Source organism: Chrysemys picta, chromosome 2 (genome assembly GCF_011386835.1).
Source record: "Chrysemys picta bellii isolate R12L10 chromosome 2, ASM1138683v2, whole genome shotgun sequence".
In the NCBI taxonomy this organism is placed as follows: Eukaryota; Metazoa; Chordata; order Testudines; family Emydidae; genus Chrysemys; species Chrysemys picta.
Window position 1 is genome coordinate 129298849 of NC_088792.1, and position 22378 is coordinate 129321226.

Below are 22378 nucleotides of genomic sequence, written 5' to 3' on the forward strand. Positions count from 1 at the left end.
GTGCAGTTAGCTGATTCAGTCAGAAAAGAAATGTTTGCTTGGGGTGGGTCTAGTGTGGATAACAACATAGGTTATAAAAAACTTCATGTTAAAGTCTAGAAATACCTTTACAGATGGGATGAAACTGAGGTGGGATAAAAACCAGAGATGTTAAGTGATTTAGTCAAGGACACAAAGGATGTCAGCAGACTCAGGAATAGAATCCAGGCCTCATAACTCTCAGCCTCATCGGTTGGCGGCTCGTCCATGGAGCCGTGAGCACGGGCGTGTACCTGGCGCGCTTCACCCGTTCCTGAGACCTGCCCATTCTGCGGCGTGAGGGAGACCCTGGCGCACGCCTACCTCGAGTGCGCCAGGTTGCAGCCCCTGTTCCGGCTCCTCCAGAACCTCTTGTTGAGGTTTTGGGTGCACTTTTCCCCACACTTGTTCATTTACGCACACCCTATCCGTGGCCCCACGAAGTCGCAAGACCTCCTCGTCAACCTCCTCCTGGCTTTAGCCAAACTCACCATCTACAATACCAGGGAGAGGATGTTGGACGAGGGAGTGCTCTGCAACTGTGGTGCCTATTTCCGTACCTCCCTGGTCTCACGTCTCCGGGCAGAGTTCCACTGGGCAGCATCCGCTGGCTCCCTTGACACCTTTGAGGAGCAGTGGGCGCTGTCCGGGGTTCTCTGCTCAGTATCCCCATTCGGCACCCTGATTTTGAACCTTTGACCATCACTCCACTCCACTCCATTTTTTCATTAGTTGTCTCCAGAGATTAGTTGGTTCCTGGGTCCAGTGGTCCCTCCCACTAGGCTGGGGGAGGGGCTTTTAGAAGTGGGCGGGCGCAATAAGGACTCACTACAGGGAGGGATCAGTCAGCTGTGGCTGGAGCTCTCCCTCCTCCTCCTCCTCTTCTCCTGGGCCGCTGCTGGCTGGAGCTCCCACCCATTTCCTGGGCTGCTGCCTGCTGGAGTCTCCCTCCCTGGACTACCACTGCTGCTGTTGGTGCTGCTGAGTGGCTGAGTGGGGTGGAGGGGGGGGGGCCTTGCCGGCCTGCCCCCCGCCCCTGGAGGGAGTAGCACGGGCCCCAACACCACCCAGGGGTCCTCCCTGCCTGCCTAGCTGGCTGACCGCTGCTGCTGTGTTGGAGCTACTGCCACCATCGAGAAGAAGAGAGGATTCCTACTGCGGGACATGGGGGGGGGGGGGTGTTTGTGGACTGAGTGACTTTGACCATCTCTGCTCCTGGGGTGGTGGTGACTCCTGTTGCTGTTGAAGGGAGCAAGGGGGTGGGGCGCAGAGCCCTCCCCCCGTCCATCTGCTCCTCCTCTGCTACCGCCCCCACCGCCACCCCCTCCACCGCCCCACGTACCACCTGGATCGGCTCTTCGCCCCTTGACAGGGCTGTTGTTTTCCCCCGTTTACCATCCGGGACTGTTTGTTTGCAGCAGTGAGCAGCAAGGACTGAGCTACACAAGCGCCTGTGGGCACACCTACCTTCCCACCTTGGACTTATCCTGCCCCCCCCCCAACTGCGTTTGGCTGGTGGGGTCCCCTCCCTATGGTCCCCTGGTGTTAGCTGGCCTTCCCCTGCCCCGCCTGTTACCTGCTTTGAGCCTCTCTGTTAGTTTGTTTGCCCCGCCCTAGCCCTTCAGCATTTGTTACCTGCCCTGCCCCAAACTTTAGCTTTGGTTAGGTTGCTTGCCCCGCTCTTGCCCTTGTAGTTTCCCCCCTGGACTTTGCCCGCCCCCTTGGTTTTTCCTTTTGCCCTCCCTTCCCCCGCTCCTGGTTCGGTGTATTTTGCCTGTGCGTCCATGCTCCCCCCATAAGCGCTTGTGCCCCTTTTCGGTTACCCTCCTTGCACTGTTCACAGCCTTCCCACTGATGTTGTAGTCCCTCCCCCGCCAGTGCAGCCGGAGGAGCCGGCATCCCTCTCTAGCACCTGTGCCCCCTTTTCACCCCTGTGTGCCTCAAAAAATTTTTTTTTTTTTTTTAAAAACTCTCAGTCCCCAGACAGAAGCCACTAGAACACAGTTGCCCATGAGCTAGTGTCATTTCCTGATATTTGGTAACATCCCTCAAACAGGCCTAGGCTACTTACTACCAACTACTGCTGCATCTGATCCTCCTCCCACCCTGGTGGTGGGGGAAAATATGGGGCGAAAATTACTTTCCCCACAACTCTGCTGTTTAAGCAAGCTACTGCCCCAATTCTGATCTCTTTCACAGCAGTCTGAGACACTGCTGCCAATCGTGCTACCTACTGCCGAGCTTAACTTGGCCACAAGTTCCATCCACCAGAAGCAGACAGTGGCATCCAACTTTAAGGTGGAGCTCTATTTGGAGACTTGGTTATGTTAAAATGGCACATTCTTACTCAACAGTTGTGCTCCATGTATGCTTGCTACAGTGACAAAAATAAATGTTTACTACTTTTTACTCCTGTTGATGCTACCGAGGCAACACAGCTGAGTCTGAATGAGTCTTTGGTACATCATTTACAGAACTGTTTTAAGATCCAACAGTTACAGCTATAAAATCTACCAATGCTGATAGGGTGTTGCAGGAGACCTCATTTGGTCTAGAGAACTTTTATTACAGCTGTCGATATAAGAGGAGAAAATAAGGCAGCTTCCCTCCCATTCACCCACTGGGAGTTTCTCATCTATACTGCACTCATCCCTGGCATTCTAATCTTCACATCTCCCCCCTATTATTGTGAATCAATAAGATTTTAATGTATTGTTCAGTAAATATTCAGCCAAGATCTCATTTTCTCACCTTCACTTTTTTCCAGCAGGGATGCAATCACAGCTTCATTTTCAACAGGATTCAGTGAACATGTCGAATAGACCATCCTACCTCCTTCTGCCAGTTGTTCTACACCCCGGGTTGCAATCCTTAACTGCAATCTAAAAGAAAAGTGTTTGTCCAAACCATTCAGCAAGACTCCCATTATCCCTTATTCAAAACACCCTGTTACAGATGAAGCTTACTTTAAACCTCAGGGAAAACTTCATTACAGACATTCTAGCTATATTAAATCAGGCATTAAAACAGGACACAACGTTTAAACAAGGAGCTTAATTTCCTCATGCCTCTATTGAATGTGCCTATTACCATAGTATCTGAATGCAGGCAATTTATCTTGGCCACTACCCCTCTCTGGCCCAGGAATTCTAGCATTAAAATCAACAGTATGAGAAGCACTGCCAGCAGAACACACTTTGGTTAGTGTTGTACTAGAAAGACATATCACACAATACAATAACCTGGACGACGATGTCCATCCACAATACAACTCTGCCCCTAAAATAAACCTTGTAAACTAAACTAATAGAATACTACCGTTTCAAATACACTTCCTTAGGTATACTAAACAAACACTGTTAAATTTTAAAGAACTTAGTCAATGAAGCTATTTTTCCAAAAACCTCACCAAAAAATTTCTATGGATTGCAACAATTTGCAGTGTTGAAAAGCAGCATATATAAATCTGTTCAACAAAAAGATAATACAATGTTTACATATCAAACCATATCTAAATTGAGAGGTGTAGTAAAATTAAATAATTTTAGGTTTTAAAATGAGATTTCTAAAATCTTATTTTTCTAAAAAAAAACCCACATCAATTTACAAAAATGTGATTAACTTAATTCCAGAATTCACATAAACCCTCTACCACCAAATTACAGTATTAAACTAACAGCCATGTTTGATGCATTACAATAGCCAACAAACCAAGTTGTTTATTTGTCAAACAAGGCCAGGGCCAATCTTTTATTCATATTCATCAGAGATAACAATACAGGGATTTCACCAATATTCATATTTTATTTTACATTAGACTTTTGGTGTACAAAGTGGACACTGCCATTTTAGGCTTGTACGGTCTTCCCTGCAGCTCCTGCCACCCGCCTCCTATTCAACTAGTTGGCTCACTACCATTACTGTGCCCTCACTGCTAGCAACCCCCTCCCAATGGATTCCCTGCCTTTGCATTAGTTATTTGTAGGGCCCTACAAATTCATTTTGATCAATTTCAGTTATACCATTTTTTAAAGCCAATTTCAGTTTCAGATGTTTACATCTGAAATTTCATGGTGTTGTAAATGTGGGGGTCACGACCCAAAAGGGGAGTGTAGGGAGTTGCAAAGCTAGTGTGTGTGTGTGGTGGTGGGTTGAGGGGGTTAGGGGGTATTGCAGGATTGCCACCCTTACTTCTGTGTTGCTGCTGGCAGGGATGCTGCCTTCAGAGCCCAGCACAGCCATGGAGGTTCCTGGGGGTTTGATCCAGCCCCAGAGTGGCCCCTGCAGGGGAAGAAGGAGTCACATCCTTCCCTAGCCCCACTGGGACTAACAGTTGGAGTCCAGTGCACTGTAGGAATCCCCCGCTGGGACACAGACAGCCCTGCCCTTCCCCTATAATAGCCAGATATCACAGGGGAGATCAGATTTCACAGTTCACTATGTGTTTTTCATGGTTGTGAATTTGCAAGGGCTCTAGTTATTTTGGTATTCATAAAAACCAAAAATAATAGGGATGCTGCCCTATCCTTAATGTAGACTGATCCCACATTTGGATGATTATCACCTTCTCAGAAGAAAGTACAAGGAAATTAGCTGTTTGTGGGGGAAGGGAAAGGTGGCAACATTTCATAATTTCTATTTGTAAAACTGTTACACTGATGACATTTGCTGCAAACATATACAGGAATTATAATATGCACTTTTACCCATGTAGCTGTAAGCTATTTTGTGTTGTCCATTTTTTCCACACATCAATGTTTTTTCTCATAGTTCCATCTCCACTGCAATAGAAGTTTACATGTTAATTCACAAATAAAATTTTTTTATGATCTACATTTAACTCTATGCTGAAAAAATAAGTAAATCCAAAAATGGTGTTTTAACCCATGAGGAAACGATCCATTTTGATACTAACCACAGGGGATTCATTTTAAGAGGATGCTAAACCCTCAGCAGATCTTGTCTCAGCCTCTAATATCAGCCAACTGTGAGACAAGGGAACAATAATCTGTCTCAGTTATCACCCGGAATTCCCACTAAAAACTGGAACAGTGTGTTTTGGTAGCAATCAAGTTAGACATAGATTTCTCCCTTTTCTAATTATTTCTTTAGGGATTAAAGGCAGTCAGAAGATAAGAAAATTGTGGAATAACTATTTACAGGCAAAAAATTCATTTTTTAAAAAACAAATTAAGTTTTCAAAGTTAATAGTCAAAACACGATACAGAGGAAAAAAAACACAACAACAAAAAACCCCACACATCACTAAACAAGTACTTTCTTCGTTATTATTGCAATAGTGCCCAGTCAGGATTACAACCCCATTTTTGCTAGGCACTAAACATATGTAGGAATTCCAATCCTGAACTGAAAAATGTACCATCTAATTTGATTCATATGCTGCTAGATATCATCTTACCCCAGTTACTCACTTCAACACATTCCTTGTAAGCTACCAGACCCAAGAGCAGTACTCTGACTCCTACCTCTAACTTAGGATAAACTGGATCTTCCATCTTGATCCAGTTATTTAGCTCCAAAGTCTCAGAGACTATGCAATCCATCTCTAATCTGAGTGGATTTCCAGCACCAGACTAGTTTTACCAGTTGAGAATCAATCAAGAGATGCGTTCTGAAAGCCCAATAGGCAACAAAACCTTGTTTCACCCACTGAAATTAATTTCACATACCTAACGTGTAAAATCCCAGCCCCAAATAAGTAAATTAAAAAAACTGCCATTGACTTCAATGATGCTAGGACTTCACTCCTTATTTTAATATAAAATAAAATGTGAGAGGTATTCAAAGAGTTAATATTTTTTGCTTAAATTAACTTATTTCAGACTATGCGTTGAGGTTTAACAAAAATGTGACATCATTTACAAAAGTTGGAACTTCATATTGCTATATCACTAGGCTCAAGTAAATTCCTGACAAATGCTTCTTCACGACAAGTAGTCTCTTCACTAAAAGAACTCCATTTTCAAGAGGATTAACGAAGTTAAAAGTTAAAGAGAAAGTAAAGTAAGTACCATGAAAGTGTCTTGGTTTACTCAGACAAAATAGCTACCATACAGTTCTGGAAGCTGATAATGTCAAACAGTACACTGGAAATGAGGTAAAAAGAACAGGAGTACTTGTGGCACCTTAGAGACTTGGTACTCCTGTTCCTTTTGTGGATACAGACTAACACAGCTGCTACTCTGAAACCTGGAAATGAGGTGTACATTTTTCACAGTGAGGGTAATTAACCACTGGAACAATTTATCAAGAGTCATGGTAGGTTCCTTGTAACCAAAAAAGTGAGAACAAATCATACAGCAGATGGTGATGTGAAAATTGTAGTCTCCATCCCAGTTCCAGTGGACAATAATCCACACAATAAGAAATAACATCTCATCTGTTATTCTTGTTGATACTCTCAATAGAAACATCTAGGCCACTACATACAGAGTCTATACTGCCCCACCTCGTCCCCCTCCCCAGCTTTTTACAACAGAACCAAAGCACACAAGTTGCTTTAAAAGCTTTAAGATGCTGCTGTTCATACTAAAGGACTTCTTTCCAGACTAAAAAAAAAAAGTTTTTTTTTTTTAATTTAAAGATGCACAATCATAAATATGTGAATGTTCATTAACATACGATACAGGGTAAGGGCACATAAAAAGCTGCTTATTGTAGTGACGTTGATTTTTTTCAAGTTCATTTTTAGGTGAGGAGAACTTTAAATTGAAGCTGCTCCTGCAACTTTTCTCCTTCCCAAGCAGTCAATTAGAGTCAGCGCTACACAGGAAGGCTCTAAGCTATGGCCAGTTAGCCCCAGACACTAATTGGATAAAGAACTGCATTGAGGTCCTGTTCAACTGGCCAGACTTTTCTTCTATACCCCTCTCTCACACAGTGCTGAAGGTGGTGGGGCTTAAAGCCACTCATTTGTCTCATTCTCCATTCACTAAGTGGGATGAGCGGTATACCTGCCCACCACCCATAATGAGCACAAATGAATCCTTACTCTTCAATGTGCATCATCAGCAAAAATAAGAGTGAACATAACTTGAAAGGAAAAGTGGCTTGAGTGCCTACAGAACAACTATGAGGACACCAGAGAGAAGACAAAAGGGGAAGGGAGCAAGAGGAAGAGAGGATCAAAGGGGAGTAACAGGGACAATAAAATTCCAAAAAACAGGGAACAGAAAATACATACAGAAGATTGAACAATCACAGAATAAGAATCCTCCCTCAGTTTTTAGCTTCCAATCCAATTAACTATCAATTGATTTAATAATACAAAAGTAGCTAAACAACAATGGCTCATCTTTCCCTGACCAAGCTATTGGAATCTTTTAGTGCGAGAGGATGCTGACATAGCAGACAGGAGTGATCCTACTCAAAGATGATTAAAGAATACTTCGCGGGGGGCGGGGTGGAGAAACCTGTGAAAACAGCACCTTCTAACTCAAAGTATTCAGAGTCATATCTGTTCACATTACTCATTAAACTAATTTTTACTTTTAAATCCAATTTACTCTTCAAGCACCAATCCAACTCTGAGAGAACTATCTGGATTCTACTCTGGCTCATGCATTACCAACAGAATTCTTAAATGCACATTAACTTATATTTGTGCAAAAATTTACATTTTGTAAAAAAAAAAAAAAAAAAAGCAAGCTTTTAGAAAATCTACAAAAAATAATGTTTCCAGATTTTTACAGTCTTAAAAACATTCCCTTGCAGTATTTGAAAGAAACACTGCAGCGCTAGGAACCTGAAATTAGTGATCATAAACAAATGAAAGTGACTTTACTGATTTTCATTATCCAAGAAATGCAAAAAATAAACAAGAGCAACTACCCTGAATTATTAAAAATGTTTCCTTTTAGTAGGCAAAGATGATAGCAATATAGGGAAAATAACGTATGTATTTTTATTGACTGCATCCTTTCGAATTCCATTTAAGTTTCCCTTAACTTTCTTTTTTCTTGTTGATGCATGAACTAGGAAGAATTTGGACTTTCAGATTCCAAGCTAAATTTTCAGACAGTTTTGGGGGCAAGTTTTACTTGTAAATTGGGTAGATTTGATATAGAAGTGATTGAGACAATAACTAGGAATCCTACAATGACATTTTAGAGAGAGGTATCAGAGGGGTAGCCGTGTTAGTCTGAATCTGTAAAAAGCAACAGAGGGTCCTGTGGCACCTTTAAGACTAACAAAGTATTGGAGCTTAAGCTTTCGTGGGTGAATGCCCACTTCATCAGACGCAAGTAATGGAAATTTCCAGAGGCAGGTATAAATCAGTATGGAGATAACGAGGTTAGTTCAATCAGGGAGGGTGAGGTGCTCTGCTAGCAGTTGAGGTGTGAACACCAAGGGAGGAGAAACTGCTTCTATAGTTGGATAGCCATTCACAGTCTTTGTTTAATCCTGAGCTGATGGTGTCAAATTTGCAAATGAACTGGAGCTCAGCAGTTTCTCTTTGGAGTCTGGTCCTGAAGTTTTTTTGCTGTAAGATGGCTACCTTTACATTTGCTATTGTGTGGCCAGGGAGGTTGAAGTGTTCTCCTACAGGTTTTTGTGTATTGCCATTCCTGATATCTGACTTGTCCATTTATCCTCTTGCATAGTGACTATCCAGTTTGGCCAATGTACATAGCAGAGGGGCATTGCTGGCACATGATGGCATATATAACATTGGTGGACGTGCAGGTGAATGAACCAGTGATATTGTAGCTGATCTGGTTAGGTCCTGTGATGGTGTTGCTGGTGTAGATATGTGGGCAGAGTTGGCATTGAGGTTTGTTGCATGGATTGATTCCTGAGTTAGAGTTGTTACGGTGCGGTGCGTGGTTGCTGGTGAGAATATGCTTAAGGTTAGCAGGTTGTCTGCGGGTGAGGACTGGCCTGCCCCTCTGCTATATACATTGGCCAAACTGGACAGTCACTACACAAGAGGATAAATGGACAAGTCAGATATCAGGAATGGCAATACACAAAAACCTGTAGGAGAACACTTCAACCTCCCTGGCCACACAATAGCAGATGTAAAGGTAGCCACCTTACAGCAAACAAACTTCAGGACCAGACTCCAAAGAGAAACTGCTGGGCTCCAGTTCATTTGCAAATTTGACACCATCAGCTCAGGATTAAACAAAGTCTGTGAATGGCTATCCAACTACAGAAGCAGTTTCTCCTCCCTTGGTGTTCACACCTCAACTGCTAGCAGAGCACTTCATCCTCCCTGATTGAACTAACTTTGTTATCTCCATACTGATTTATACCTGCCTCTGGAAATTTCCATTACTTGCGTCTGATGAAGTGGGCATTCACCCACGAAAGCTTATGCTCCAATACTTCTGTTAGTCTTAAAGGTGCCACAGGACCCTCTGTTGCTATTTTGGAGAGAGTCGCTTTTCAGAACAGAACTGCACTTTTAAGCCCTGAAAGAAATAAAAGCAACTATGCTTGTAGAACTTGTTTCAAATAAAAGAAATTAAGATTGATGCAGCATTTAGTAATGCCTCCTCTCCCACAGGTATTTAGACTGGCTATCTCATTTTAGATCCAGTATTAGTGTAGAAGATTGTATTTGCTTTTAATATGAATTTTGTTTCCATTAATTCCTGCAGCTTGGGAATTAAACAAAAACTAGAAACGGTTAGATCACATAGCTATGCTCCATATATAGCCTGCCATTCCTGATGTAAAGGTTTAGAAGACAAACTTAGTCCACTGGCTAATGGAAGCTAAGGATAGGCTGGAGTGAGGCAAAAAGATCATTTATCTTAAGCTAGAATTCTTTATCTAATCTGATGCGAAAGGAGAAACAGCCTGTTTTGGAAATCTTCGCAGAAAGGCCGAGGAACAAATTAAGAAAAAAGATTACATTAAAAGTAGCACAATGAATACGTGTATTAAGAAGTAAATGCAATATACCTGCAAGGGACATCACATAAAATCCTATCATAGAAGAGGATCTCTTTTCTTCCATTATTATCTATTTGTAGAGTAGGGATGCTGGAAGCGTCATGATTTACCACCATGATGCAAGGACTGTTTAACCTCTTAGCCTGATGAACCAGCAAATAGCAGCGCTTGTTGTCAACATCATTAGCAATTACAAACCCCTCTGGGAACAAAATAAAATTTACAGGTTAACGGGAAGAATCTGTGTTTTGCATTCATATATTAGCCAGCAAATATGCTGCAAAAATATGTATCACAGTACCCAAATAGTGGCTTTACTATTCAATAATTATATAGGTAAAATATAGTTTCCCCTTCATATTGCATAAATTGTTTGGAAATGAGCATTTTATAGTCCTAATTTTTAAGCCTAGTTTCAAACATTTGGAACGTGGAGCGCTCTGTTTAAATTAGAAGTGACCAATTTGGCACTATACAACTGCAACAAAATACAGTTCTTCCACATCTCATCCCAGAGTTAGCAGAGCTTTTTTGCAGAAATGATACGCACTGATGCCTGAAAAGGACAAAGCTGCTCTGCTGAATGCAATACGTGGTATTTTTGCAGCCATTTTATAGAAAGTAAAAATAATTCTGAAGTTAAAGAAGAGGGACTGTAAACAGGCGGTTCTTATAATGGAGAACACACAACCTAATGTAATATCTAAGGCCTGGTCTAAACTATGAGTTTAGGTCGAATTTAGCAGCGTTAAATCGAATTAAGCCTGGACACGTCCACACAACGAAGCCCTTTTTTTCGACTTAAAGGGCTGTTTAAACCGGTTTCTTTGCTCCACCTTCGACGAGGGGATTAGCTGAAATCGGCCTTTCTGGGTCGGATTTGGGGTAGTGTGGACAGAATTCGACATTCTTGGCCTCCGGGAGCTATCGCACAGTGCTCCATTGTGACCGCTCTGATTAATTTGCCCTGGCAATCGCGGCCAGTACAGCTACTGGAAAAGTCTGTTAACATGTATGGGGATGGAGCAGAAATCCTCCAGGGACATCTCCAGAAGGCTCTCTTTCATGTACTCCAAAAGCCTTTGCAAAAGGTTTCTGGGGAGGGCTGCCTTATCCCATCCGCCATGGTAGGACACTTTACCACGCCAGGCCAGTAGCACGTAGTCTGGAATCATTGCGTAACAAAGCATGGCAGCTTTATGGTCCCAGTGTTTGCTGGCATGCAGACAACATCCATTCCTTATCTCTCCTTGTTATCCTCAGGAGAGTGATATCATTCACGGTCACCTGGTTGAAATGGGGTGATTTTATTAAGGGGACATTCAGAGGTGCCCATTCCTGCTCGGCTGAACAGAAATATTCCCCGCTGTTAGCCACGCGGTGGGGGGGAGGGGTGAAGTGATCATCCCAGAGAATTGGGTGTGTGGGGGGAAGGAGGGTTAGTTGGGTTTGTGCTGCATGTTAACCCAGAAACTGCAGCCCCTCCTTTTACACTGCAAACCCATTTTAAATGGGCAACCCAACGGGTGCTTGATATGGGAAATGGGGGCACTGCTGTTTGAAACCATTCCCACATGTTATGAAGGTTAAAAAAGCCAAAAGACTGTGGCTTACCATGGCTGCCTGCAAGCCGAATTCTGTTGCCTGACACTGCATGAGTGATCTCTCACACCAAACCGGCAGGCCCTCAATATAAGAGGAAAAATGCGACCTTGTAACGAAAGCACACGTGCTGTGTAATGTGAACAGCAAAATTTAACGTGGAAAAGTGTACCCATTGTTCTCTAAAATGTGTCTTTTTTAACCACCTCTCCCTTCTCCTCCACCAGCTGCAAATGTTTCTCCTTCGCAGAGGCTAGTGAAGATTAGAAGGAGAAAATGACGGACTAGGGATGATATGTTCTCGGAGCTCCAGATGTCCTCCCACGCTGACAGAGCACAGCAGAATGCGTGGAGGCAGTCAATGCCAGAGTGCAGAAAAGCACAACATGAATGAGAGAAGAGGTGGCGGACTGAAGAGAGCAAGTGGTGGGCTGAAGAGGATAGGTGGCGTCAGATTGCTGACAGAAGGCAAGAGTCGATGCTCCAGCTGCTGGAGCATCAAACTCATATGCTCCAGCGTATGGTTGAGCTGCAGGAAAGGCAGCAGGAGCACAGACCGCCGCTACAGCCCCTGTGTAACCAACAGCCCTCCTCCCCAAGTTTCATAGCCTCCTCACCCAGATGCCCAAGAATGCGGTGGGGGGGCCTCCGGCCACCCAGCCACTCCACCCCAGATGATTGCCCAAGCATCAGAAGACTGGCCTTCAGTAAGAGTTAAAGTTTTAAACTGCAGTGTGTCCTTGTCCTTCACTCCTCCCCCACCCCTCCCGGGCTACCTTGGCAGTTATCCCCCTAGTTGTGTGATGAATTAATAAACAATGCATGAATGTGAAGTAACAATGACTTTATTGCCTCTGCAAGCGGTGCTCGAAGGGGGGAGGGGAGAGTGGTTAGCTTACAGGGGAGTAGAGTGAACTAGGGGGTGGGTCATCAAGGAGAAACAAACAGAAGTTTCACACTGTAGTCTGGCCAGTCACAAAACTGGTTTTCAAAGCTTCTCTGATGCGCAGCGTGCCCTGCTGTACTCTTCTAACCGCCCTGGTCTCTGGCTGTGCGTAATCAGTGGCCAGGCAATTTGCCTCATCCTCCCACCCCGCCATAAATGTCTCCCCCTTACTCTCACAGATATTATGGAGCGCACAGCAAGCAGCAATAACAATGGGGATATTGGTTTCGCTGAGGTCTATCCGAGTCAGTAAACTGCGCCAGTGCACTTTTAAACATCCAAGTGCTCATTCTACCACCATTCTGCACTTGCTCAGCCTATAGCTGAACAGGTCCTGACTACTGTCCAGGCTGCCTGTGTACGGCTTCATGAGCCATGGCATTAAGGGGAGGCTGGGTCCCCAAGTATCACGATAGGCATTTCAACATCCCCAATGATTATTTTCTGATCCGGGAATAAAGTCCCTTCCTCCAGCTTTCGAAACAGACCAGAGTTCCTGAAGACGCGAGCATCATGTACCTTTCCCGGTCATCCCACGTTGATGTTGGTGAAACGTCCCTTGTGATCCACCAGGGCTTGCAGCAGCATTGAAAAGTACCCTTTTTGGTTTATGTACTCGGTGGCTTGGTGCTCTGGTGACAAGATAGGGATATGGGTTCCATCTATCGCCCCTCCACAGTTAGGGAATCCCATTGCAGCAAAGCCATCCACTATGGCCTGCATGTTTTCCAGAGTCACTACCCTTGATATCAGTACGTCCTTGATTGCATTGGCTTCTTGGATCACAGCAGCCCCCACAGTAGATTTGCCCACTCCAAACAGATTCCCGACTGACCGATACCTGTCTGGCGTTGCAAGCTTCCACAGGGCTATCGCCACTTGCTTCTCAACTGTGAGGGCTGCTCTCATCCTGGTATTCTGGCGCTTCAGGGCAGGGGAAAGCAAGTCACAAAGTTCCATGAAAGTGCCCTTACGCATGCGAAAGTTTCGCAGCCACTGGGAATCATCCCACACCTGCAACACGATGCGGGTCCCACCAATCTGTGCTTGTTTCCCGGGCCCAGAATCAGCGTTCTACGACATGAACTTGCCCCACTTTGGGAGAGGTCTATGTCCATATCAATTTCTTCATCACTCTCGTCGCCGCGCTGCAATCGCCTCCTCGCCTGTTTTTGCTTTGGCATGTTCTGGCTCTGCATATACTCCAGGACAATGTGCGTGGTGTTCATAGTGCTCATAATTGCCACAGTGATCTGAGTGGGCTCCATGATCCCAGTGATATGGCGTCTGGGCTGAAAAAAGGCGTAAAACTATTGTCTGACCGAGGGACGGGAGGGAGGGGCGAGCAAGTGACGACATGGCTTACAGGAAATTAAAATCAACGAAGGTGGCTGTGCATCAGGGAGAAACACAAACCACTATCACACAGAATGGCACCCCCAAAGATTGAACTCAAAACCTTGGGTTTAGCAGGCTGTTGATTTCACGGAGGGAGGGGGAAGCAAATGAATACAGAACAAATCTGGTCCATCTATCTTTTACATCTTAGGCTGGCAGCAGATGGTGCAGCAGGACTGATAGCCATCGGCATCTTCTGGGTGCTTGGCAGAAAATGGTGCATTACGACTGCTAGCCATCATCATCAAGACGGTGCAATAGGACTGCCAGCAGGACTGAGTCTCCAGGAGACAAAACATGTCTGCCCAGGTGCCTCTAACCGAACTCACTGAGGAGTACGATGATGATGGATACCAGTCGTAATACAGCATCTGCTGCCAAAAGGCAAGGAGCTGCTGCTGTATAGCAATGCAGTCCCACATCTGTCAGCACCCAGATAGCTGATGATGGCTACCAGTCATATTGCACCGTCTACTGCCAAAAGGCAATTAACTGCTGCTGTGTAGCAATGCAGTACCACGTCTGCAGGCACCCAAATGACATATGGTGACGGTGAGCTGAGCTGAGCGGGCTCCATGCTTGCCATGGTATGTCGTCTGCACAGGTAACCCAGGAAAAAAGGCGTGAAACGATTGTCTGCCATTGCTCTCACCGGGGAGGGGGCGGGGATGGGCTGACGACATGTACCCAGAATCCCCCGCGACACTGTTTTTGCCTCATCAGGCATTGGGATCTCAACCCAAAATTCCATTGGGCGGTTGATACTGCGGGAACTGTGGGATAGCTACCCACAGTGCAACGCTCCGGAAGTCGATGCTAGCCTCGGTACTGTGGACACAGTGTGCCGACTTAGTGCACTTCGAACATTTTATGTGGGGACACACAATCGACTGTATAAAAACAATTTCTATAAAACCAGCTTCTATAAATTCGACCTAATTTCGTAGTGTAGACATACCCTAAGGAGAGCACTAGAACAAAAATTCCTGAGGTACAGTCTATTGAATTCACACTCGATTACATGGAAAAATTAAGCTCTGATTACATTTAATGTTACCTCAACTCTCTGCAAGTATATAATCCACTTAGCTCCTCTTCAGAGTCACAGTGAAGAAAAAAGTTTTAAAGACAACCTGCATATAATTTGAGAAGCCAACTGTTGCCTAGGGAGAGCTGTGATGACTCATGAAGTGGAAGCTGACAATATAATAAAATAGAACCTTTAAAAATACAAGTTTAAAATCTATTACATGCTGAACACCTCTCCAACCTAACTATACAATTTGGTGAATTCAGCACATAATTACAGTTTTGTTATATGTTTGTGAAACTTGCAAATGGTCTTTTATAATAAAAATCTTTAAAAAAATCGAAGGCTTCAGAAGCCCAAAGTAAGTAGTCCTGACAGACTTACCTGGAAAAGGAACATTCATGTCTGCATGCAACATTTCAATGAGCTGCGCAGTCTTAGACCCCGGTGCAGCACACATATCTAGAATCTACCAATAAAAAGTAAATATTTCAAGATTTCTCAAACATGTTCAGCAGTTTTGATTTTAAACTGTAATTCAGTGTTTCCCAACTGGGGTTCGCGAAATGTTACAGGGGGTTCTCGGAGAAAAAATTCCCTAATGGTGGACAGAGCTGTCCCTAGGGACTCTGGGCAGCATGAGGCCAACAGCCCCTGGATGTCCAAAAGCTAAGCAGATCAAAGCAAGCATATCTATCACAATGAGGAGATTTAAATTTCAAGACTCCTTCTAAGAAATGGAAAGGGAGGTGGATATTTTTTGCTGTTTTTAAAAGTAAATAGGCAGCTAGTATTGTTTTTAAAATTATTATGAAGAACAAGTTTAAGCTTTGTTGTAACGTGCGTTGTTTGCCTGGACTGCTCGAGACCTGAATGCTTGTGTAGGACGAACTCTGAGTTGGCTTTTTAAATACCTTCACACTGTTTCACATCTGATACTCCTTGATGAAGCATAGGAGCCTTGTCTTATAACAGGCTTATTCAAAGTGATACAAGCTACGAAAGTGAGATCTTGGTAGAGTGTTGCCGTTTTCATAATGGAATAAAAATACTGTAATGATAAATAATTAATAAATATTGTGTAATAAGCATGTCATTAAAAACAAATTTTATATTTCCAAGATCACTGCTTTTATAATTTATACTCCGGTACAGGAGAAAATCCCTGGAAATATTCATTTTTAGGAGGGGGTTCATGAGACTTGACATTTTAGTGAAAGGGGTTCACAGGTTGTTAAAGTTTGGGAACCACTGCTGTAATTGCTTGCAAAAAATAAAAGATGTTTTTAGGCATAAAATAGAAAGTTCAAAAGTATGACATGAAACAGTCCATTCTAGCTATTTCTCAGTTGAGTTACCCTTGTTCTGAGTATATATCCATCAGATAAGGCTATATCTACACTACCATTTCTGTTGGCAAAACTTATGTCCTTCAGGGGTGTGAAAAAATACACCCGAGCAACATAAATTACACCAACATAACACCAGTGTGGAAGCTCTCCTGCTAACATAGCTACCGCTGCTTGTTGAGGGTGGTTTAATTATGTTGATGGGAGAGCTCTCTCCTGTCAGCATAGAACAACTACGCAAGAGATCTTACAGCAACGCAGCTGTATCGGTACAGCTGTGCCACTGTAAGCTCTCTAGCGTAGACAAAGCCTGTGACAGGCGTTCTAGTTCAGTCTCCATGCACATGAGCAACTATCATTAGAGTTAATGAGAACTATGCATACACATTAAGGGTACATTTAAACTACAGTTTTTTACTTCGTATTATCTTTGGTTAACTGAAAATTAACACATTTGTAAAGGCTAGTCTGGACACTCTCCAGGAGTTTGTGGTTTACCTTAGGGGACAATTTAAAGTAAGCTACAAATTTTCACACAAGAACTGGGTCAGACCAACGATCCATCTAGTTCAGTATCCTGTCTTCCAATAGTGGCCAATGCCAGGTGCTTCAGAGGGAAGGAACAGAATAGATAATCATCAAGTGATCTTCCCCTGTTGCCAAATTCCCAGCTTCTGGCAAACTGCGACTGGCCCGGGAGCCACTGCTGTGGCAGCCTCAGGCCATGGCATCCTCCCTCCACCTAGCAGCAGCAGGAGTTTGGGTGTGGGAGGGTGCTCAGTCCTGGGGCAGGGGGTTGGGGTGTGGGAGGGGATTAGGGCTCCAGGCAGTGCTTACCTCAGGAGGCTCCCCAGAAATGGCGACATGTCCCTCCCTCAGCTGCTAGGTGGAGGCGAGGCCAGACAGCACCATGTGCTGCCTCCGTCTCCAGGCACTGACCCCATAGTTCCCATTGGCCACAGGTCCTGGCCCTAGGAGCCAAGGGACATGACACCGCTTCCGGGGAACCGTGTGGAGCCAGGTAGGGAGCCTGCCAGACCCGCCAAGCCCCCATCCGCCCCAAGCAGCAGTGGTGGTCCTGGGCCACACCTCGCGCCCCCCCTCCTCTCCTCAGCACCCAAGATTTAGTCAGGGGTGTATAGTACATGTCATGGACAGGTCATGGGCCATTAATTTTTGTTTGCTGCCCACATCCTGTCCATGACTTTTACTAAAAATACCCATGACTAAAATGTAGCCTTAAATATGATATTTCCTGTCTTATTATCTATCCCTTTCTTAATGATTCCCAACATTCTCTTAGCTTTTTTGACTGCTGCTATCATTGAATGCATGTTTTCAGAGAACTATCCACAATGACTCCAAGATCTCTTTCTTGAGTGGTAACAGCTAATTTAGACTCCATTTTATATGTATAGTTGGGATTATGTTTTCCAATGTGCATTGCTTTGCATGAATTTCATCTGCCATTTTGTTGCCCAGTCACCCAGTTTTGTGAGATCTCTTTATAACTCTTCTCAGTCTGCTTCAGACCTAATTATCTTGAGTAGTTTTGTATCATCTGCAAATTTTGCCATCTCACTATTTACCCTTTTTTTCCAGATCTTTTATGAATATGTTGAACAGCACTGGTCCCAGTACAGACCCGTGTGGGGACACCACTATTTACTCCTCTCCACTCTGAAAACTGATCATTTATTTCAACCCTTTGTTCCCTCCATGGACAAACGTATGGGAAGTGCCTAGATTACCCTTTACACACGTCAACTACCTTGAGTTTATTGGTAATCATCTTGAAATAGAACCACCAATCACCTTGGGTTCATTCACACATCTTGTGGTGTTGATAGCACTCCAAACAAAACAAAACAAAACAATGCTCCTAAATAGCTTTTGCTCAAAATGAAAAAATGAGCCACAGTGGAGAGCTTAAAAAAGGTGACTCAATATTATAAACAGAGAAAGCCACAGAAAAGGAAGGGGGGAATATACATGAATACAGTTAAATTTCGAAGATAAAATATTTTTTGAAGGATGGAGGCAATGAATTGATTCAAAAACTTAAACATACAGAGTTAAAAAAAAAATCAATTATTATTTTTCCAATACACATGAACTGGAGCATACTGTCATTGCTAATCTCTGTATGCAGAACACATGGCCTGTCCTAATAAATAAAGCATCAACACAAATACTATGGGGTTTGTAATTTTCTTATTTTTCCTATATGACTTCCAGTTCTCACATTACTTTAAAGATTACCTTATGGTGAGGATTAACATTAAGCAGCAGAGGAGGGATCATACTGACAGCTTCTTGACGACTAACGTTTCCCTAAAATAAAATGAACATGTGTGCGCTATCCATTAGATCTTATGCAAATGTGATTTACTTCACAATAATACATTAATAGTGCTGTATAAATGAATGTGCACTGAAAAAGTCAGTACTACAAAACACCATGTAACTTTCCCCCTTCTCCCTTCCCCCTCCCCCAACTTTTTCCTTCTTCCCTGTCATAGATGCAGAAAGTTTCTCCTTTGCTCTCCTCCTTTAACCACTCCACTTGCTCTCCTCATCCCATCTTCTGATCCCTCTCACACTCACTCCTCCGCTTCCTTACTCTTTTCCTTAACTTTCCTCTGACTCCTTCTCACAATATAAACATGCCTCAGTCTCTCCCATCTTAAAAAACCCACCCTTCACCCCACTTGTCTATCCAACTACTGTGCCATTTCCCTTCTACTACTAAATTTCCAGAACTATAATCTACAGTCCACAATCCCTGTCTGGAGCTCTTCTCCTTCAATTCCACCCTAGACCTTCTCCAATCTGGCTGCTGCCCCTTGCGCTCCACTGAAACTCCTCTTGCCAAAATTGCTAATAATCTCTTTTCAGCCAAAACGCAGAACCACTAATCCATCCTTATCCTCCTTGAAGTCAGCCAACTTTGACACCACCAATCACACTCGTCTTGAAATCTTGTCTTCCTTTGGCTTCTAATTGCTTCTTCAACATGTCCTTGGAGGATCCTCCTCCTCTCCCATTCCAACTTTCGGGGGGGGGGAATATTCTACAGGGCTCTGCCCTTGGTCTGCCCTTCTCTTGCCCCTTTTCTCTGGGTACTCTTGCCTGCAACCATAAATTCAATTACCATCTCTTTGCCAATGATTCACAGATCTCTCATTCTTCCCTCCTCCAGACATAAGTCCTTCTGTCCAAACTAAAATCTCAGCATATCTCTCTGACCTCTCCCTCATGGATGCCTACCAATCAGCTCAAGCACAACATGGCTAACGCAGACGTCTTAATTCCCCCCCCCCCCCCAAAACCTTTCCTCAATGCCACCATATTGCCTGTCACTCAGGCCTATAATCAGGGCATCATCACAGTTTCAGATCTTTCTCTAGGCCCTTGTGTCTAGGCTGTCTAAACCTCAAAAATTCTTTCTCCACAACATCTCTAAAATGTGGCCTTTCCTATCCATTCACACAGCTAAATCTCTCATCCAGGTGCTCATCTCGCACCTAAATTACTACATCATCTTTTTCTCTGGCCTTAAATACAGTCTTTCCCGGCTCAATAGCGTGTTTTCATTCATTCACAATAGTGTGTTATTCCATGATTAAGGATCCTAGGCACTATGGTAATATAAATAATAATAATCATCATTCTGACATTACACTCATTCATTCTAAATTTCATTACAAATTTAAATATCAAGCTCACACAAAACTGACAAATATGAGCCAAACAAACAACATTACTTTATCCTGTTCAAACTTCTCTTCTTTCCCTTAAGATTAGGGATGTATTTGATACTCAAGAGCAAGCAACTACAGAAAGTGGCTCCAGTCAAACATAAACAAACCCAAAAAAATCAAATTAATAAACCCACAAAAATAGAAGCTCTAATTATAGACTAAGTGATCACTATCATGGATTGTCTACTCGGTGTAGCAAAGTACACCACAGGGGTGATTTGTAAGCACGCTAAAATGTACCACTCTAACTACCCCACATAGACCCTGCTGGCACACTCTAAAAAGTACTTCGTTCATATTAACTGTCCCACGTAGATCCTGCTGGCATTAACGTGAACTAGGGACCTGTTAAGAGTGCATCAGCACTTCCTACATGGGGCAGTTAAGAGTGGAGCAAGTTAGGGCTTTGCAAATCACACCCTCTAGAGCACTTCATCAGTAATACGTACACAAGCCTTCACTTCCCAATAAAAAGTGTTCTGGTTCTAAAAAGAAAATTCAACTTTGGACATAATTCATTTGTTTGTTTGTTACATTTTATTAAAAAAAAAAAAAAGCCTTACACATTCTGTCTCGCTAACCAGAAACTGATGAAACTTTTCCAGCTGTGGTGACTTCCGCAAGATTTTTCTGCTCAAGTTAGTGTGCCATGCTAGCTCTTCTGGATACCTGATAAAACAAAGAGACACCCAGTGCAAACTCACGACAAACTAATGCAATCTCAAAAATCTTTCTAAACGAAAATATACAGCCACTTTTCTTTAGGCAATTTACAAACTGTCTAAATTATTTACATTCAAGTTGTCTGAAGTGTGCAGAACACAGTACAAAATTAAAATACGTAAGATGGTCAAATCAGATAAATATTAGACTTTAAGATTCCAGTCTTTAAACAATTCTGTTACAACTCTAACTATGACTCTTTCATTGCAACAGCTTAGCTGAATCCATACCACAGATACCTAGGTCAAAATCCGTCATGGGACCATCTGAATCTCAGTAAGAAAATGTGTAAACTCAACAGAACAGGACATTATCAAATAACAATATTCCTGCTCCTAGCTATGATGTCAGTACTGGATACACTTTGTGAGGCTATTATTTAATCTTTACACTAAAGCAACATCACAGCGAACAACGGATATGCCTGTAATTCACAGCAGACTATCAGAAAGCTCACACAAACCACTGCCTCAAAAACTTCCTCTGGACTATACTTTGCTTGTGCTGTGGCAAGCGGTCAGCACACAGCGAAGTAAAACCCCAACAGTATTCCCTCATTTTTTACACGTGTGCGGAATGAATTTTGTTATGTGCACCAATATGGAGACAAAATTCATGTGGTGAGGAAGGGGTTGAAGGGATGGGGCGCGCCTCAGGGCTGGGGCAGAGAGTTGGAGTGCAGGGTGGGGGGCTCTGGAGTGGGGCAAGGGATGAGGGGTTTGGGGTGCAGGCTGCCCCAGGGCTACTCTCCCTAAAGCAGCACCTGGGATGAGAGGTTTGGGGTGCAGGCTGCCCCAGCTTTCTCTCCCTAAAGCAGCACCTGGGGTGGAGGGGAGAGGCGCCTCTCCCTGCCACGGAAGCTCTGGGGCCGGAGCCGCAAAATAGGCATGTCTTCCCCTTCCATGGCAGGTCCGGGCTAGGGCACATCTGTCCCCTCCGCAGCAAGTCCGGGTTTGGGCTGGGTTGGGCCCAGGGGGAGAAGCGCCACTACCAACACGGTAGGTCTGAGCTGGGGCTGGGTTGGGAGTGCCTCTTCCCCATCGGCGGCAGGTCTGGGCGAGGCTGGGTTGGGGAAGGGGCGCCTCTCCTCTGGCCATGGCAGGTCCGGGGCTGGGGGAGAAGCCACAGCCCTGAACACCTGCATGGTGGTTAATACGCTGAGCTTAGAGGGAACTTAGCACCACAATCAGACAAATTAAGACCGATTCTGAAAAATGAACTGAAAAATAGAGCTTCTCCCCTCCCTCATATCTTTTTCTATTCAGTTATAATAATCCTAGGTGATCACTCGTAACTTTTCAAATAACTATGTGGCCTTTTCCTTTTACTAAAAAATATATTTGATGTAAAAAAAATTAATTCTATAAGAAACTTCATTTTGGGTATTAAAATGTGACTGACAAATATTTGCCAAAAACAGTACTATTGAGCAACCTAAATCCATTTTGAGTAGCACCAAGAAAGTTATAATATCTATAAAAATTATGTCTGTAATGCTAAAAGGGTGATCAGTTATATGCATTAAGATTTGATTAGCCAGTGGGTATCTTGCAAGAAAAAAATATTAGCCAAAAAATGTTAGCCAGGGCTCAACCTTAAGATCAGTGAATTCCACTACTAATAG

At 43.7% G+C, this 22378-nt stretch overlaps 1 protein-coding gene across 14 annotated transcripts in view; it reads right to left on the reverse strand.

The window, feature by feature from the left end:
• The window catches only part of NSUN2 (NOP2/Sun RNA methyltransferase 2), a 60240-nt gene that overhangs the window by 35564 nt on the left and 2298 nt on the right, over positions 1 to 22378 (reverse strand). For 7 of the 14 annotated variants that reach the window (XM_065584187.1, XM_065584188.1, XM_065584194.1 and 4 more), the window contains 7 exons: positions 20595 to 20700; positions 18530 to 18601; positions 15303 to 15387; positions 9952 to 10144; positions 4725 to 4799; positions 4210 to 4299; positions 2770 to 2900 (listed from right to left, as the gene is read on the reverse strand). In XM_065584187.1, the coding sequence (XP_065440259.1) occupies positions 2770 to 2900; positions 4210 to 4299; positions 4725 to 4799; positions 9952 to 10144; positions 15303 to 15387; positions 18530 to 18601; positions 20595 to 20700 (752 nt within the window). The remainder of the gene's footprint in view (positions 1 to 2769; positions 2901 to 4209; positions 4300 to 4724; positions 4800 to 9951; positions 10145 to 15302; positions 15388 to 18529; positions 18602 to 20594; positions 20701 to 22378) is intronic. The other 7 variants (XM_065584190.1, XM_005294594.5, XM_065584185.1 and 4 more) reach the window with 3 other exon arrangements.